The sequence below is a fragment of the Microcaecilia unicolor genome, chromosome 7, assembly GCF_901765095.1.
Source record: "Microcaecilia unicolor chromosome 7, aMicUni1.1, whole genome shotgun sequence".
Classification (NCBI taxonomy): domain Eukaryota; kingdom Metazoa; phylum Chordata; class Amphibia; order Gymnophiona; family Siphonopidae; genus Microcaecilia; species Microcaecilia unicolor.
This window is the reverse complement of record NC_044037.1, coordinates 182,887,320-182,906,738: the sequence shown is the minus strand read 5'-3', so window position 1 is coordinate 182,906,738 and position 19,419 is coordinate 182,887,320. Positions and strand designations below refer to the sequence as shown.

At 42.8% G+C, this 19,419-nt stretch overlaps 1 protein-coding gene across 1 annotated transcript in view; it reads right to left on the bottom strand.

The window, feature by feature from the left end:
• The window catches only part of FAM207A (family with sequence similarity 207 member A), a 208,415-nt gene that overhangs the window by 18,007 nt on the left and 170,989 nt on the right, over window positions 1-19,419 (bottom strand). Inside the window, exon 4 of the mRNA XM_030209306.1 lies at window positions 13,042-13,204. Within this exon, the coding sequence (XP_030065166.1) occupies window positions 13,042-13,204 (163 nt within the window). The remainder of the gene's footprint in view (window positions 1-13,041; window positions 13,205-19,419) is intronic.

The following is a 19,419-nucleotide window of genomic DNA, read 5'->3' as shown; positions in this document are numbered from 1 at the left end:
ATTCACATCTCATTACTGCCTGCAGTCGGTTCGGGCAGTCAGTGCTTCAGAATCTGTTCGGGGTTTAGAATCCAACTCCATCCCCCTAGGCCCATGTTTATTCTGTTCCAGGCTACACTCTCTGTTAGTTGGATAAGTTGTTAGGTCAATCTCAGTTATGTCCTCGCCGTTGCGAGGCCCAATTGACCATGGTTGTTGTTTTGAGTGAGCCTGGGGGCTAGGGATACCCCATCAGTGAGAACAAGCAGCCTGCTTGTCCTCGGAGAAAGCGAATGCTACATACCTGTAGAAGGTATTCTCCGAGGACAGCAGGCTGATTGTTCTCACAAACCCGCTCGCCTCCCCTTTTGGAGTTGTGTCTTCCCTTCTCTTTGTCTTGCTACATATGAGACTGGCCGGCACGAGCCGGTTTCGGGCGGGAAGACGGCCGCGCATGCGCGGTGCGCATCGGCGCGCGAGGGCTAGCAAAGGCTTTTGCTAGTGAAGATTCCGATTGGAGGGGCTGCCGTGGACGTCACCCATCAGTGAGAACAATCAGCCTGCTGTCCTCGGAGAATACCTTCTACAGGTATGTAGCATTCACTTTACAGAAAGATCTTGGTTTCTCTCTCTCTTGCTGGGTTTAAATTTTTTGTAAGAATATAAGAACTGCTGTACCAGATCAGCTCAAATGTCCACTGAACCCAGAATCCTGTCACCAAATAAGTACCTGGCAAGATCCCAGAGACTAGATACATTCCTTATTGCTCATAACCAGAGAAGTCCGAATATTTAGTAATTTTTTTAATAGCAGCATTATAATAAACAATTGCTTAGGAACGTCATCATACACCAATGATACATCAACTTAAATGCCAAAAAACAAAGTAGGGGTGAGACAAAAAAAACTTCCGGCAAAACAAGTATGAAAACATTCTTTTATTAACAAAGCACCAACAGTTGAAAAGACCAAACACGGGGCCTTGTTTCGGCGGAGAGCCTCCTGCTTCAGGGGTCACAAGTGCTCTATCAGATATGTTTTCAAGAAACAGGATGTAATTGAATAAAAACCCAAATCTAGCATCAACGATAAAGTACAACTGGAATGAAAAGGAAACTGATAGCATAAAAAATTAGGTAGCTAAAGTGTTTTCATACTTGTTTTGCTGGACGTCTTTTGGCCCACCCTTACTTTCTTTTTTGGCATTTCTTACGTAGGGGTTTCTTTTCTCCTTTATGGTTGGTATTTGGTACATCAATTTAAATGCCATGATCTATAAATTCCCCCAATAATATATTAGTTCTTTGTTTAGGCAAATGTAAGAAATTGGTATCCCTTATTTTTCATTCAAATAACATTGTGGTTAGTGGGGGGATGGAAGAGATGTAATAGCAGCAGCGGCGGCGGCAGACTGCTTGGGGTGGAGGGGTGATGGGATGAGGGGTGATAGAAGTGGGCTAAATGAAATTTGAAGTGTGAGGACTGTGACTAGGGTTTGCCTAGAATTCTCAAGGGTTGCCTCAAAACTGAAATAAGAAGATAGTTACATTAGGTTAGTAATTGTTTAACGAAAAGGAGTTGCTGCCTAACGTTCAGAGCAGCAAGTTGGGCAACTAAGGAAGCCAGGTTCAAATTCAGCTGCCACTCCTTGTGACCTTGCACAAGTCACTTTGCCCTTCATAGTCTAAGGTACAAAATTAGGGGCCCCTTTTACCACACTGCAGTAAAAAGTGGCCATAGCATGTTCTCACATAAGTCATTCCCACGCAATAAGGCCATTTCTACTGTCGGGGTAAAATGGCCAATTTTTCTATTTTCCATATTAATGGCCACACACGAATTTTCCCATTAGTGCATGGCCATTAGCGTGTGACCCCTACCGCCACCTACTTTGCAGGCAGTAGGGACACACTACCTAACACTAATCAGAGAACGCCCACTCTCCGCCCCCAGAACTAAAGCGTGTGCACATCCAAAAATTACCACAGAATGCCTCAGTGCGCTCCATGGTAAGCCATTTTTTGCAGCAGAAAACATGCCTTAATACTTACCACAGCTTTGTGAAAAGGCCCTTTAGATTGTCCCCTGGAGACAGGGAAACACCTATTGAGATACTACTGAAAAAGGTGTGAACCAAATGCAAATAAAATAATGAATTATAATTAAACTATCTTTCTTTAGTGCTGTGATGACCAGGGCTCACTCTGCTTGTTGTAAATATAGACTATCGGCTGCCCTTGCAAAGCGCATTTGTTACCGTTCTGCTGCACAAGGTAAGATGTCCTTGTCAGAACGCTCAGTGACTCAGCTGATCAAATGAAACCCCCCACCAGGTGTCCAAGGATATTTCAGAGTCCTGTTATCAGTCATCAGCCTATTCATAATCTCTGCTTTGGTGTGAAAGAAACCCCCCGCAGTCAAAACATTATGGAAGTACACCAGGTGTGAAGGAGGGTAGGGGAGAGGACAAAATATTATCCACACAAAGACATTCCATTTCAATTGATCAGTTGGCTCTTTGATTTGCTTTTCTGACAATTTTTGCCAAAATGGTCATGTTTTACGCTGGTTGCGTGTCTACCGGAATACTGATTGCTTATCGGGCCTTTGTTCTGAGACTCATTTATTGACTGTAAATGATACAATGGTCTATAGGCAACTGATAATTTAAAATAAATTTGTTCTCCAGCAGATGAAAAGTATTCTGTCTAAGTAGCATTATTGCCCCTGTTAACACTTTTTGCCAGACAGCATCTTTGCATGACTTGTACCCATCCTGCTACATTGCAGGTTATAATTTAATATTGATCCTTTTACTCTCCTTAACCCCCCCCCCCCCCCCCAAAATCTAGACAGATTATAATTTGAGAGAGAACACACACCACCCTTAAAATGCAACATATCAGTACAGTAGAAAACCTTGATTAATATAGACTAAACCAACAATCTTGATTAATATAGACTAAAGCAAGAAAAAAAAATAAGGCTTCAAATAGCTAAGGACTTTGAAAAGACATTCTGCCACATTGCTAGAGTTCATTTTCCCTAGTGCATAACCCTGGCCATTATATTATACAAATATCATCATAGTAAATATTAGTCTGTAATGCACTGTGTGCTTCTAAATCCTTTAGGGCCCCATTTACTAAGCTATGCTAAGGGCACACTAGCATTTTTAGAATGCGCTAATTACCATGCACTAAATGCTAAATCGCCCACAGGAACATATGAGCAACTACAGCGTTTAGCGCACTCTAATTTTAGCACGCGCTAAAACGCTTGCACACCTTAGTAAACAGGTCCCTTAGTATTGCTCATAATGAGCAAAACCCAAAATACTACCATTAGTATCATCATACGTTAGGTGACCAGAAAAAAAGTGAAAAAATAAAAAGATGTAGAAAGCATCTGTTGTGTTTTCTTTAATGTATCCATCAATTTGACATATGTGAATTATAAAACCCATGTTTGCCAACATTGCAAATCAAAGAATACAGTGGAATCTTCAGAGAGAACTGATTTTTCTAGGGTTATGTGGGGTGATTTTCAGTATAGTTCGGTTTCTTTTTGCTCTTTTCTTCATTTGTTGATGGTTATTTGTTATTTATTTATAAATTTTTTAGCCTGCCCAACTAAAAATCTAGGTGGGTAACAAAAACATACATAATCCACTCACATAACATTAAAAAAACAACTTAAAACAAGGGTCTAAAGTTACCCTTAGCAAACTTCTTAATCTCTGAATGTCCTGAATGGACACATCAAGGCCATGGGCTGGTGTTGCCACTGAGGGAAGCAGTTAAATGAAAGGAGGGAAAAGTCCACTGCTGCGGCGGAGGAATGTGTGAAAAGGCCCAGGCTCCTGACTACCTCCATTGGGGAGGGGGATTATTAGGTTTTCAAAGGGGGGATAGGGGACTGGTTGGCATCAGATGTAGACAAGGGCAGATGACTTCCTAAAACACTACTTTACTGGATACCAGGAGCTCTTCTGAATGGTACTCTGCATTTACCATAGGACACTAGAGACAAAGGGCCAGATGCACTAAACTTAACGAGCCATTAACGAGCTGGCATGTACTAAATACTTCTCCGAGCCATTTTCCGACGACGGTAGCAGCTAACGAAAACGGAATGCAGATGAGCAAATTGTGTAGAAACCCTATTGTAATGAAATGCACTAACCTTTTCTGATTGCCTTAACGCTGGAAAATCTAACGAGAGGTCTGTACCTCTCGTTGGGACTGCGCGGGATTGAAAAACTTCTATAAAAGTAACTAAGTGCTCGTCAGGGACGTCGTTTATGGACATCCTTCACTCAAAAGAACAACAACAACAAAAAAAAACGCTCCACTTCAAAAAAGATGTCCTTTTTGGCCGTCACCCCCCCCCCCCCCCCCCCCCGCAATAATAAAAACGTCCTCCTCCATGGCGTGCTGCAAGAAGGCTCCGATCCTAGGAGAGTGCAGTTGAGGACGCCCATCGAAAAAGACGTCCTTTTTGGCCATCATTCCCCCCCCCCCCCCCCCGGCAATAATAAAAACGTCCTATTTGGACGTGCTTCACTCAGCTGAGAGACATGGAAGTCTCTAAGCCAATCACAACGCGTTTAGCCCAGTAATTTTGTGTGTTCCACATATTTGTGTTTCATCAATAATAGCAGATTCACTGCTCTTCAGTTTCAAGGAGAACCCGTGGAAGTCCTTTTCAAAAAGGCTACAAGTGAGCAATTGCGGGTCTGACATTGTAATTGCATTCTATTAGAACTTAGTGGTAAATCACTGAAGCTAAATGATATTCAGCCCAATTTAAATCTGTTTGAATGCATTACTTCTAAATCAGGTTGTGGTAGTGGTGGTGGAGTGCGGTTCACAGCAAGCTTTCCAGGGATCATGGTAAATTTAATATTCAAAAAGAGAAATGGCCATTATAGCGTCAGACATTAAAGTATTCTACTGAATGGAATTATTTTCCATTTTTCGCTTTGTTCACTAATCACCATGAACCAGTGTGATTTGTTCCAAACCTGACATACAAGCCATTATCTGAGGGGAAACTATTGTTCTAAGGTTGCAGTGAAAGATGAATGCCCTGTAAGCATATCAATGCTTTATACTGCTTATGAATGGAAGCCTTGTTTTATTATGTTTTTCCTGCCTTCATTCATCATACATACGAATAAAAATCCCTTACAGCAATACTCAGTACCCAGCAGGGCACCATATTCTCACAGTGTCAAATCTATTAATAGTCTTTACCAATATCTAAAGTATTTCCAATCATGTGTGCCACAATTATGAAATGGTCTGTTAATTATATATATTTATACATACACATACATGGATCTTGAATCTGAATGCTTAACTCCCTTAGCTTTCTATCATCAAATTATAAATTAAGCTAAATCTGTTATCCAGCCATCATTATGGCTCTAGGCAAATTAAACAAAAACCCATAAAATGCAATAATCAAAAATAATTAACACATATAAAATTAAAGCTACAATAAACAGGCATTTCCCATTCCGTATGAATAAGCTGTTTATCTATTTACTTTCAAGTTGGCTGCATTAATTTAAAAAGCCAAGCCACTATGGGAAGCTTTATTTTTCAGTTTGAAGATAGGCTCAGAACGCAGCTACTGGGCAACTGTTACAGAAACACACATTCAATGGGCCAGTGGTTATCTTCTACACATTCTAGTAGTAGGAGACTGGTTTAAGTTGCTGTTGGGTTAACTGAGCATTCAGTACTGAAGCAGCATTCATAATGTATAGGTGTGTAAGATGCTGGATAAGAAAGGTGTTTGGGGGGAGGAGGTATGATGTGGAACAGGGGCTGTGTTATGTACTGTTGTCATAGGGTAATTGGCCACAGCTTAGCAGCAGCTCCTGAGAAGTGCACTCTACTCTCCTAATCTCAAAGGCTCATGGCAGTATCTGGTCTATGTACTGGAATGGGAAGTGATAGGACTTATGCACAGACCCTACGCATGATGGCAACTTGCGGCCTACTCACCTACTGTCATTTTTCTTTGACAATTGTTATATTTCCACTGAATGAAACAACAGATAACCATCACTAGGCCTATCTAGTGCCTGGTGCAATGCCACAGACCAAAGTTATCACCTGCTTTCCCATCTCTTTTTTACAACTATGGATCCTTTGTACTTACCCAATATTTTAATTCCTTTTTTTTCTGTCTTCACCACCTCCTCTTGGAGGCTATTTCTTGAATTTACTAACCTTTCCACGAAGACAATTTCTAATATTGTTCTTGAGTCTGCCCCCTCATAACCTCATAGCGTGATATCTTGTTCTAGAGCTGTCTTTCCTCTGAAAAAGATTGTTCTTTTGCATTATTTATACTTTTGAATGCTTCTATAATAATTTTCATCTCTCCTTAGCTCCAGAAGGCTCATAAGTCTTATCTCATAGGATTTTGGTAGACACTCTGCATCATTTTCACCATGTACTACTACTACTACTACTTAACATTTCTAGAGCGCTACTAGGGTTACGCAGCGCTGTACAATTTAACAAAGAGAGACAGTCCCTGCTCAAAGAGCTTACAATCTAATAGACAAGTGAACGGTCGGTCCGATAGGGGCAGTCAAATTGGGGCAGTCTGGATTCACTGAACGGTAAGGGTTAGGTGCCGAACACAGCATTGTATACAAATTCACCCATTAGGCTCTGCTGCTGGTCATCCAACATTGAGTACTGATAGCTTATTGAATTAAGCTTAAAATCTTAGCTCTAATCTTTCAAGTGTTACACTTGAACTTTTTCTAGATTTCCTCTTCCTGAAAGTTTTAACACATTTAGGTGAACGAGGCTCCCCAGGGCATTCGAGAACCATGCTTGAGCATGATTCCATCATATAAGGGGATGGGGATGGGATTTGAAATACTGCCTTTTTGTAGTTACAATCAAAGAAGTTTACATATTTTATACAGGGGAAATCAAACCCAGTTCTCCTGGTTCTCAGGCCACTGCACTAACCATTAGGCTACTCCTCCACTCCACTGGGTACCAGTGTTTACCTCATAGAAACATGACGGCAGATAAAGGCCATATGACCCATCCAGTCTGCCCATCCTCTGTAACCCCTAATTCTTCCTGTTCCAAAGCGATCCCACATGCTTATCCCATGCCTTTTTAAATTCTGGAACAGTCCTCGACTCCACCACCTCCACCGGGAGGCCATTCCATGCCTCCACCACCCTTTCTGTGAAAGAATACTTCCTTAGGTTACTCCTAAGCCTATTCCCTCTTAACTTTGCCATATGCCCCCTCATTCCAGAGCTCTCTTTCATTTGAAAAAGGCTCTCTTCCTGTACATAAATGTTGAGATATTTAAAAGTTTCTATCATGTCTCCTCTCTCTCTCCTCTCTTCCAGCATATACATGTTGAGGTACCTAAGTCCCTGTAATTTCTTTGTTGTTGTTGTTACATTTGTACCCTGCGCTTTCCCACTCATGGCAGGCTCAATGCGGCTTACATGGGGCAATGGAGGGTTAAGTGACTTGCCCAGAGTCACAAGGAGCTGCCTGTGCCTGAAGTGGGAATCGAACTCAGTTCCTCAGTTCCCCAGGACCAAAGTCCACCACCCTAACCACTAGGACACTCCTCCACTCCATTCAAGACCGCTTACTAATTTCGTAGCCGCCCTCTGGACCGACTCCATCCTGTTTATATCTTTCCATAGGTGCAGTCTCCAGAACTGCACGCATTACTCCAAATGAGGCCTCACCAGAGACTTATACAACGGCACTATCACTTCCTTTTTCCTGCTGGTCATGCTTCTCTTTATGCACCCAAGTATCCTTCTGGCTTTGGCCATCGCTTTTTCTGTTTGAAAGCTTTAAGGTTGTCAGACACAATCACCCCCAAGTCCCTATCTTCCTTTGCACACTGAAGCACTACACCCCCTATACTGTACCGTTCCCTCGGATTTTTGCGACCCAAGTGCATGAGCTTGCATTTTTGGGGACTAAACCTTAGTTGCCAAATATCGGTCCATTCCTCTAGCTTCGCTAGATCCTTCCTTATGTCATTCACACCCTACAGGGTGTCCACCCTGTTTCAGAGTTTAGTATCATCCGCAAAGCGACAAACCTTACCAGACAGCCCTTCCGCAATATCGCTCACAAAGACGTTAAAAAAGAGTCAGCCATAGGACCGATCCCTGCGGTACTCCACCGACATCCTTTTCGTCAGCGCAAGCTCCATTTACCACCACCCTCTGTCTCCTACCATTCAACCAGTTTTTTACCCAATCAGTTATTCTAGGTCCCACACTGAGGGCACTCAATTTATTTATCAGTCGCCTGTGCGGAACCGTGTCAAAGGCTTTGCTGAAATCCAAGTATACCACATCAAACGCCCCTCCCACATCCAACTGTTTGGTCACCCAGTCGAAGAAGACAGTCAGATTGGTCTGACACGACATTCCACTAGTGAAGCCATGCTGCCTCGGGCCCCGCATTCCATGTAGTTCAAGAAATGTCACAATCCTCCTCTTTAGAAGTGTTTCCATTAGTTTACTCACCACCGAGGTCAGACTGACAGGTCTGTAATTCCCAACCTCCTCCTTACTTCTACTCTTGTGCAAGGGAACCACATCCACCCTTCTCCAGTCCACTGGGACCACTCCAGTTTCTAAGGAAGCATTGAAGAGGTCCGTCAGCGTTGAAGAAGTCCGTCATGTTGATACTCTGCTGCATCTCACTGGCTGGCAACAGATCACATGTGTCTTGCTTCTGGATGGTGGAGTGGAGGAATAGATTAATGAAGTGGGCTGTGAACCAGGGGACCTTATTTCCAATTTCTCTTTCAACTTTCCTTACAAATGAACAATGGAAAAACCTTTCAGATCCTCTCTCCACTTCTGTCCTGGGCCTGTCAGTACTTGGACTCTGGAGCTCAGCACCCACACAGTCAGTGTGGCAGAAAGGAGGCAAAAGGCAAGTTTCTTTCCAGTCTTTTCCTTTTAATAACTCTGTGAACTCAAACTCCTCCCCTGGCTTTCAACTTGGGAGCCAGCTAGAAAACGCCTTAGCTTTATACTTCATACTTCTATACAGCTGCAAGGGCAAGTGGTACCCTTGCTTATCAATTAGTATACAATGCAATACCAAGAGAAAATGATGAGTCTTCTTCAAACAACAGGGCACCTCATGATCACGGGGATCACACTTACAAGATCAATACAAAATCCAACATCCATGTCCCATATCGTGTCTGCTCATTTTGATGTTTATATGGATTAGTAGAGAACTTTGGTGATAAAAAAGTTATTGCTCAAAAAAATCCAGCCTATCAGTCCTCATTGGATTTTGAGTCTTAACCATGTTCACTCCACATAGATTACCCTGATGCCTTCTTGAAAGCCCACTGCTTTTTCCCTTGTAACTCGTCCTCCACTTAGAATTCCCCAGTGTCAGATGTATCATACCACTGAGTGATGGCTGGCAATAGTATTCATGGAGGTGGGGAGGTATCTATAGAATCCTCAACCCCAGATGACTCAAGGAGTAGAAACTGGCCTAAGAATTGAACCAGGTTCCCTGTATGATGGTGTACAGGAGTAGAAACTGGCCTAAGAATTGAACCAGGTTCCCTGTATGATGGTGTACAACACTATCATAAGGTAAGAAGTCCTTACATATGTCTGACTAATTCTCTTCTCAAATCTTCAGCCTCTTTTTGAGGTCTGTAGCATTAAACTGGTGAACATATTAGCGCCATCTCTCAAATCCAAGATCCATAGTACCTCCTTCCTTTCCCCATATCCCCTGCACTTCAGTTGCGACTGCAACCCTTGCAAGTCTGGCGACCTTCACAGCTATTTTTCTGAAGTGCGGCACACATGGGGCACAATTTCAAGGGGGCAACATAGGTTTAACTCTCAGGAAATTTAGGGTTCCAAGACAGAACCAATAAAACTGGAGGCCCAGGGCACCAAAATCCACACTATCTTCACATCCTCTTCCCCAAATAAAACAATCCAAATCAGATATTATTCTGAACCAATGATTTACTGCAAGTCTTAAGGGGTGAATAACAAAATCCAATAATGGCATAGTAGAGAAATAGCAAACAGAGTTTAACCTACTCCTGGACTCAATCCCTTCTCCTTTCTCCAAAGAATACTTTGTAGAGCAGAGCTGAATTCAGATGGGGTCACTCTTCTGGCTGCCAGGTCCTCCTTGCCCAGATCCAGGGTACATCAACTGTATCATCTCCTATTCTTCCAGATCAGTGGCTCCTTGGTGCTCTCTTATACTCCACAGATACCTTCTTCCTCCTTTCTTCATGCACTTATCCTACAGCAGTGGCTCACTGGCTTATCCAGCCAAACTTCCCTAGGCGTGCTGGGTCAACTCTCCCCAGCAGTGCACATCTGTAGTACAGTAGACCTGGCCAGCCAAAGACGTTTCCTCCTTCTTTAAAGTACAATGACAAGGAGAGCCAAAGACAAAAATTAAAGTGGGGTTGGGGTTTTATATCAGTCCCAGTTTCTCTTCAAAAGCGTTCTCCTGTCACCATTATTTCCTTGGTCTCTCAACCTCGTTCTGGAAATTGCAGGAGTATGACCAGGATACAATATAATACTTCAGTGGAGCCATTAGAGGTCTCTGCCATCTAAGCAATGCAGAACCCTAGGGGGGTCTCTACACTTTAATATTTCTTTACAAAATGATCTGCTCCTCTTCTGTTTCCCACCTAATCTGATCTTCCTAAACAGCTTATATCCCAGTGAAGAGACTCAGACCACATCTTTATGATATCTAAATTTTCCTCAGCCATTATGAATTTCAAGTCTGCAATTTTGTTGCTTAGACAATGTGTGTACATATAGCCAGGGCACACATACAAATCAAGAAAACGTGTGTATGTGTGGGAGGGAAGAGAACCTATGCAGCTGTATATGGAGCAACCTCTGAGGACAGTCTGATTTATATGACAATCCCCATCAGCATGAGAGAGATTTTTTGGTATTCCCACTCTTCTACCTCTCCCCTGTCTCCTGCAGCTGATTGGTTTTATATCGCTCAGGAGAACAAATGAGAGGCATAGCGCAAGATATTGGCACAGAGCAGACGTGGAGAGAGGCTGAAAGTCAGGAGGAAAGTGGGGAAGTCAAGAAAAAACAGAGAAAGCAAGCAAAAGCAGCAAAGAGAAGGAAAGGGGGAAGAGAGAAAGGAGAAAAGGAATGGTGAAGAGGAGAGGCAGTGTAGTAAAAAAAAAAACAGCGGGATTGTACAGGTGTAGTAGTAGAGAAGATTAGAAGAAGCACGGAATATATGAGGAAGAGAGGAGTAGTGATGGAAATGAGTTCAGCAGGGGGTAAGGAATATAGCAAAAAGGGGATGGGAAGAGATGGCAGTAGGGACGAGAGAGGAAAGAGAATAGGAGGAGAATCAGCAGAATAATGAGGAAAGGGAAGATCAGCTGAGGGAAAGTATTTAGGAGAAAGGAAAAAGAGTGCACTAGAGAGCAGGAAAGAAGGGTATGGAAGGGAGAGCTGCAGAGTGTAGGAATTTAGTAAAGTGGGAACAGGAACTAAAGTGGAGAAGGATGACCACAACAGAGGAGAGAGAATGGAAGACTAGAGTAGCTGCATCTCTTCAGTATGGGAGAAGAGTGAGTCTGTATCAGCTGCTGGGAGAAGATGGAAATGAGGAGAGTTTGGGGAAGAAAATTTAACTGAAGGGATGATGGACCGGAGGCAGGGAAGAAAGGGAGATGATGAAGCTGGCTGAGGTGGCAATGAACTTACTGTACCACTATACCTCATCTTTTGAAAGTGGACCCTCATAAGGAGGAATTGAAAACCACTGTTCTGAGATGCCACTGTGCACAGAAGCAGTTCTAGAGCAAAACAGAGCAATGAAATGGTGGCGGTCGGAACTCATCCCTCATCCTCACCTCAAAAACATTCTTCTGTGGTTGCTGCATACATTGTAGGTGGCAAATACATGCCCTTTTTAAATAAAATACATTATCTGTATTTAACAAAAGAAAACTCAGCAACTCATGATTGGTATTCCAAATCTCCTAGATTTTCTCTTGATGTTTGAGATGGTGAATTTAGCAATACTGATCTACTCCTTTGTTCTGGTAGCACCTAGCCCAGGGAAGAGGATCTGGGCACCTGATCTTATTGAGTCACTATGCCCAACTGTTCTGGTGAGAGGAAACAGTTTGGAGAACAGGCCTGTCCTGCTCAGTGGCTTAACTGAGTAGAGACAGCAGTCACAAAGGATGATGCATGTGAGCCAACATACTCAAAGGTCCTCATTTGCCCTGCCCCATACCTATGCAGGAGACAGGGCCATTGCACTGGAAGAGCAATTTAGGAATTTTCTTTGGACTATAGTTCATGTTTTTATATTACAGATATACATGGATATGGATTACAATAGAACCTGTATGGTTAATTCCATTCCCCATCATGCTGACTGGTCATTCAAAACTGAACTACCACAGATTTCTCAAGATGGTCCTGAAGTATCCCCTAGCTAGTCTGGTTTTCAGGATATCCACAATGACTCAGCATAAAATGGAGGTAATGCATGCAAATATCTCTCATGCATATTCATTGTGGATGTCCTGTACGCCAGATTGGCTAGGGGGTACCCCAAGACCACCTTGAGAAACATTGCCATTGGTCATCATTTAATGCTTGTCTTTTTCCTCTTCACCCACCTCCATTACTTCATTTTTCCTGGTGATAAAGATCTCAGCTCTTTCAGAAACCAGTACAACTGCTCACCTGAGATGTTTTTAAGAGGGGTTGGCTTTCTTGAGAAAATTCACAGAAAAAAATCATTTGATAAAACACACGCTAGTTTTATGAACCCCTAGATCTGAAGCAGCATGCTGGGCTCTTCTACAGTATCACAGTTTAGCATAAATAGAATTTACTGCTCTACAATGGAAGTGAATGCACTTGTAAAATTTGAAATCCCATTTCCTGTTTTGGCCTTAAGTCAGAGGGCCACGCACTACAATGGCATGTTCTGTGGCACCTGCTGCACCACCACACTTACGTTTTCTGTCGTTTCCTGGCATCTCTTGGCTTGCCGATAGTAATCAGCTCCGAAAGTTCTGGCAGAGCGTCTACCAGTGGCTGCATGTCTCCCACTACTGGTGTAGCTTTCCGTTTCGCCTGGGCTTTCTGTTTCTGATGGGCGAGCTTCAGAGCATCTATTTCTGGGTCAGACAAAAGATAGACGGAAATTACCAGTTAGTATTTTGATACCTGATGAAAGAGCAACATGACAAAAGTTTTAAGTCCAGCTGTGTTCCTGGGCAAAATGACTTAACAGCAAAACATATAATAAGCTAGTAGAAAGCCTGTCACTGTTCTTTCTCTAGCTGTGTTTTCAGATCCTAATAGAAGCCCTTGTTGACATTGAAGTGTGTAGCTGGCAAAATGAGTCACTTTGTAATAAGAGAGTTGTCAGCTTTTGAACTGCATCAGTCATGAAAATAAGGGGGCAGAGCAGAATTGAGGTATATTTGCCGACAAGTCTTCTTCTGGATCACATCTTCAAGAATCAGGTTGCAACAACTAAAGTCTGAATCATAATCGTGAATGCAGGGATGGACTCATCCATTTAAATGCTGGAAAAGAGTCCATGGATAACAGCTAGTTAGGAGGGCTGGATGAATACCATTTACACAAGTCTGAATTTGGAAAGAGACTGGGGCGCCTGAAAAGGTAACTATCTCATTCTTATGTTGAGGAATTTTGTGAAAACATATCTCCGAGGCCATAAGATACATGTCCAAGGCACAGTTTAAGAATACTTTGGGGGAAGCAGTAAATTCATTATCAGATGTCTAACTGCTATGTTTTTATTTTTTATTTATTTTATTTGAGGGTGCTTGATGTATGGCCTGAATGCACAAAGTGCCACTAGGTGGTTTACAATAAATATATCATAAAGCTTGAAAACAAATGCAGCAATTAAAGGACAGTAAGAAAAATTAAATTGGAGGCAAACAGAAGAAAATAGGAACAGAGATAGGAAACAGTGGAGTGGAAGGAGCGCATGCGTATTTTATAAAATATGCATATACATCACAATTCTGCCCCTGCTCTGCTCAAACTATACCCCCAGAATGCCTGTGTGTATATTCCGCCCAATTGTCAAAGCAAATTAAGCAGGAAGGAGAGGCTCTTTATCAATGCTTTACATCTAACTTGACAGCACTTAAGTTGCTTTTTTCTTCATCTGGGTCCTTTTTCCATTCATTGAAGGATATCCTTTTGGTTCTAAAAGCCTCTTTTACTTCACCTTTTAACCATTCTTGCTGTCATTCTCTCTTCTTTCCATCATTGTAAATATGTGGAATGCATCCGGTCTGGGCTTCCAAGCTGATATTTTTAAACAATGTTCATGTCTGATTTACTGTCCTAACCTTTGCAGCTGATCCTTTTAGCTTCTTCTTAACCATTTTCCTCATTTTTATCATAGTCACCCTTTTTGAAAATTGAATGCTGCTACAGATTTTCTTTGTGGCTTCACTCCAGATATTAGCTCTAATTTGATCATGTTTATGATCACCATTTCCCAGCAGACCCAACACTATTATCTCTCATGCTGTTGGGCCAGTAATGGTGTCATATGGTCAAATGTTTGCCCAATGGAGAAAACTAATGTCACGGCTCTCGCTATGACTTGCGCCCTGACTCACCTCCCGACGCTGTGGGGATGTTGCAGTTGGTTCCGTGCTGGCTCTCCAGAGCTCCTCTGGGCAGCGTCTCAGTGTCCTTCAGGCGGCGGCCCGCTCTGGTGTCTCAGCCTGGGGTGCCGGTCCTGCTAGGGCACCCATGCTGGAAATCCTCTTTTGTTGATCCAGTGACGAGAGTCATTGGGGAACGACTTCCTGTGACGTTGTCAGTGATGCCCTTGATACGAGCATTCCAGACTCTGCTGTGATGCCTTTGTAATGAGGTCTTTTTCCTTGTCTTGTGTTTCAGCTCCTGCTTTGTTCCTGTTCCAGCATTGTCTTGTTTCCAGACCTTGGACCTAGCCTGGCTACCCTGGGACCCAGCCTTGCCCTGCCTTGTCTCTGTGTTCCTGCCAAGCTCCAGTCCTGCCTTGTCTCTGTGTTCCTGCCAAGCTCCAGTCCTGCCTTGTCTCCAAGTTCCTGCCAAGATCCAGCCCTGCCTGGTCTCCGAGTTCCTGCCAAGATGCCCTGCCTGGTCTCCGAGTTCCTGCCAAGCTCCAGCCCTGCCTGGTCTCTGTGTTCCTGCCAAACTCCAACCCTGCCTTGCCTCCGAGTTCCTACTTAGCTCCAGCCCTGCCTTGTCTCCAAGTTCCTGCCAATACTCTGTGTTCCTGCCGGGCTCCAACCCTGCCCTGCCCCCAGACTTTGCCTGGCCTTGGACTTTTGTTCCTGCCCCATCTAGTGCTATCTTGCCTGTCCTTGCTTTCCTTCTTGTCTTGCTTTGCCTTTAGCATCTAGTTCTAGTCTTGTCTGTCTTGCTCTTTGTCTTGTCCGGTCTAGATCCAGTTCTTGCCTTGCCTGTCTGGACCCAGTTCTAGCCTAGTTCCTTGTCTTGCCATGCCCTGCATGGGTTCCAATTCTAGCCCTGTTGCCTTGCTTTTCCTTGACTCGTCTGGATCTGGCTCCTGTCTTGCCTTGTCCTAGCTTAGTCTTGCCTTGCCTTACCTTGCCCTGTCCCGCCTTGGTTCTTGTCTGGGTCCTCCTTGCCTTGTGCAAGCCCAGGGGACTTGTCTTTGGCTGTGGTCCAAGGGCTCACCTTCCCTGAGATTGTGACATAAATTTATTATTTATTTAGATTTTGCTCACACCTTTTTCAGTAGTAGCTCAAGTTGAGTTACATTCAGGTACACTGGATATTTCCCTGTTCCAGGAGGGCTCACAATCTAAGTTTGTACCTGAGGCAATGGAGGGTTAAGTGACTTGCCCAAGATCACAAGGAGCAGTGGGATTTGAACCGGCCACCTCTGGATTGCAAGACTGGTGCTCTAACCACTAGGCCACTCCTCCATTCCAAGGCAGTATTCCATTACATTACAGTAATCTAATCTAGAAATTACAAAAAGCATGAAGAATGCAAAGCCCTGAAAAATTCAGATGATGTGTAATAGATCGCAAGCAACCTTTAACCATGAAGACATACTACTACTACATTTCTATAGCGCTACAAGGCGTACGCAGCGCTGCACAAACATAGAAGAAAGACAGTCCCTGCTCAAAGAGCTTTCAAATCAAAGACATCTAGTTTTGGAATGACGGTCATTTCTGCTCCCTCTAAGACAGAGAAATAATGTAACCCTTTTCTGCCCAGGTTTGGAAGACTGCACCCTGAAGACCAGGGAGGAAATCCTGACTCCCTCAAATGCATAGAAGGGCAGAGACTGTTCAAGACCACTGATATGTATTGTGTATGGCTTTGCAAGCTTTGTATTCTGTGGAGAAGAGAATGCTAGATCTGATCCATTCTAGTAGGGCGGCTGCCTTTGCATACAGAATAAATGCCAAATCCAAGGAGGCCACCCAAGCGCTTGTAATTGTCTGGGCATAAAAACAGAAGTGCTATACAGCAAATCTACCACACAGTGAACTACAGAAGCCAGGCTATAAAGCTGAATGTCTGGCAACGTTAATTTACCTTCCATATAATCCACGCTTAATACCTTAATGAGCCTTGTTTTTTGCTATTCCACAGGAATTTAGCAAGCAATTTATTATATTTAAGGATCTCTCTTTTATGTATAACAATTGAACTTACTGTAGCACAAAATGCCAGGGGGACATTCAATTGTTTTGAACAACTGTATTTTACTACTTAATGCTAAAGGCAAGTTCTTACACAGTTGTTTAGTTTTGGCTAGGAGGGGACTGAAGATATGATTGTAAGTTTTAGATGATCCCTATGGATATGAATATTCAAGTACTGGAATTGGTCTTGAGCTCAACAAAAGGAAACGATACCATTGCCAGCAACATTGGAGTCTCCACCCCCCCCCCCCCCCCACCCTCTATTTCTTTTTATCTTTAGTGAGGAAAAGTCCCCAAATGCTGAAATCTCCTCAATGCCACTAACAATGAAGACTGCGGAGTGTGAGACTTAATAAAAGATCGTTAGCAAATGCACTCAGCTTAACCTCCTCATTCCCTATAGCATCTCTGTGATCTTAGCCTTATACAGAAACAGAAGAGGGGATCGGAGCATCACTATTGTGCACCCCACTTAAGTTCAAATGCTTGTATAGCTTGCCAGTTACATAAATCAGATAAGATCTCACTGTAAAGAATTTTTATCCAGTTAAGTGTGCCTCCCTCAATGCTGAATTTCTGAAATGCAAAGAATATCAGTACGAACTACCCTGTTAATTGCCGTTTGAGCATCAAAACTGACTAAAGTTAATGGAGTACTTTTTGTCTTCCTGAACTTTATGGCTACCATCAATTTATGTATGTTAGTTGCAGAAGTATGTTTCTGCACAAAACCCGTTTGTTCCACAGATATTAACTGAGGTATAAATAGCGGTCCATATTTTTTTTACACTACTTTCATGTCATAGTTTAATAATGATATTGAGCAGAACAAGGAGAGATCCAATATGTCCTTACCAGTTTCATGATATTACTGTGATAATAGCTGTCTGAAGCTCCTTAGGAAATTTGTCTAATGCTAGTACCTCAGACTACATATCTCTTAAGTGGGGCGCTAACTATCCAATGAGCATTTTATAATACTTAGCCTTACATCCCCCCGGACCTGGAGATTTATAAGTTTTACTCACTTTTATCTGTGCTTTGGGGGGGGGGGGGGGGGAAGAGTTATCAAGGCGCATAAAAAATTTGTCTTTTAGATAACACGATGCCATGCTAGGGAGAAGTTGCTGAAAACAGCCTCTCATGCTACCTTCTTCAAATTCCTGTTTATAGCAATTGCATTTTTTAGATATAGTGGAATCAGAAAAGGTTCAAAGAAGAGCAGTCAAGATGATAAAGGGGATGGAATGCCTCCCATATGAGGAAAGGCTAAAGAGGTTAGAGCTCTTCAGCTTGGAAGACAGACTGCTGAGGTAGGATATGATTGAGGTCTATAAAATCCTGAGTGGTGTAGAATGGGTAAAAGTGAATCGATTTTTCACTCTTTCAAAAAGTATAAAGATTAGGGGACACTCAATGAAATTACATGGAAGTACTTTTAAAACAAAATAGGAGGAAATATTTTTTCACTCAAAGAATAATTAAACTCTGGAACTTGCTGCCGGAGGATGTAGTAGCAGTGGTTAGCATATCTGGGTTTAAAAAAAGGTTTTGACAAGTTCCTGGAAGAAAAGACCATAGTGTGTTATTGAGATGGACATGGGGGAAGCCACTGCTTGCCCTGGGATTGGTAGCATGGAATGTTGCTACTAATTGGGTTTCTGCCAGGTACTTGTGACCTGGATCGGCCACTGTTGGAAACAGGATACTGGGCTAGATGGATCATTGGTCTGACCCAATATGGCTATGGATGGAGGTCTAAAGGGAAATATCTATTTGGAGGGCTAAGAACTTCCATGTATCATGTCAAAGAATAGTGATATGTTAAATTCTCCAATTGCTCCTGAAGTAGAATGGGTGATTAAACAAAGTCCTTAGCAAACACACCTGACCAAGATAGATAGCTTTTGAGTCAAATGTTACAAGTTCCTAGGTGAGGAGGTAATTGGACCCCTAACTAAAGTATTTAATCAGGTGGTGGACAAAGAGACTTTACCGGAGCACCTTAATTTAGCCAAATTATAGTGTTGCCGAAACCAGGTCGTGACCCCATGCTTCCTGAGTCCTATCATCTGATCTCCTTACTAAATTATAAGGTAAAGTTCAAGGTGAAGATCATGGCATCAATTGGAGCGGATGCTGCCCTCAGTTGTCCACGAGACGCAAATAGGTTTTGTTAGATATCAAATCACAGCATCAAAATGTGAGGAATTAAAAAAAAAAAACCTTATTGCAAAAATAAACAAAATATAGAATAAGGGCAGCAAAAATAAACAATGTCAACACAAGCAACATAGCTTAGAATTCCCCCCCCCCCCCCCCATTCCCCCAACTCTTTTCTCCTGAGAGGGCTCCTTCCTGGATCCTGAGCATGAGACAGTTCCCTAAGATGCTACAATGTATGTGTGTGAGGAAACTTTTTGACGCCACTGGAATATAGAGGTAGTTCTCCGCAATCTTTGGTGTTAGTTTCGATGCAGAAAAGGCATTTAACCGTACATTGGGACTTTCTATTTGCTACACTGGGAAGATATGGTATTACTGGTTGTGTTATGTCTCTGTTCAAAGCCCTATACACTTCACCTAAGGCTACGTTAATGGTGAATGGCCTAAGGTCAACTAATATCCCCCATATGTCGTGGGACTAGACAGGGGTTCCCTCTGTC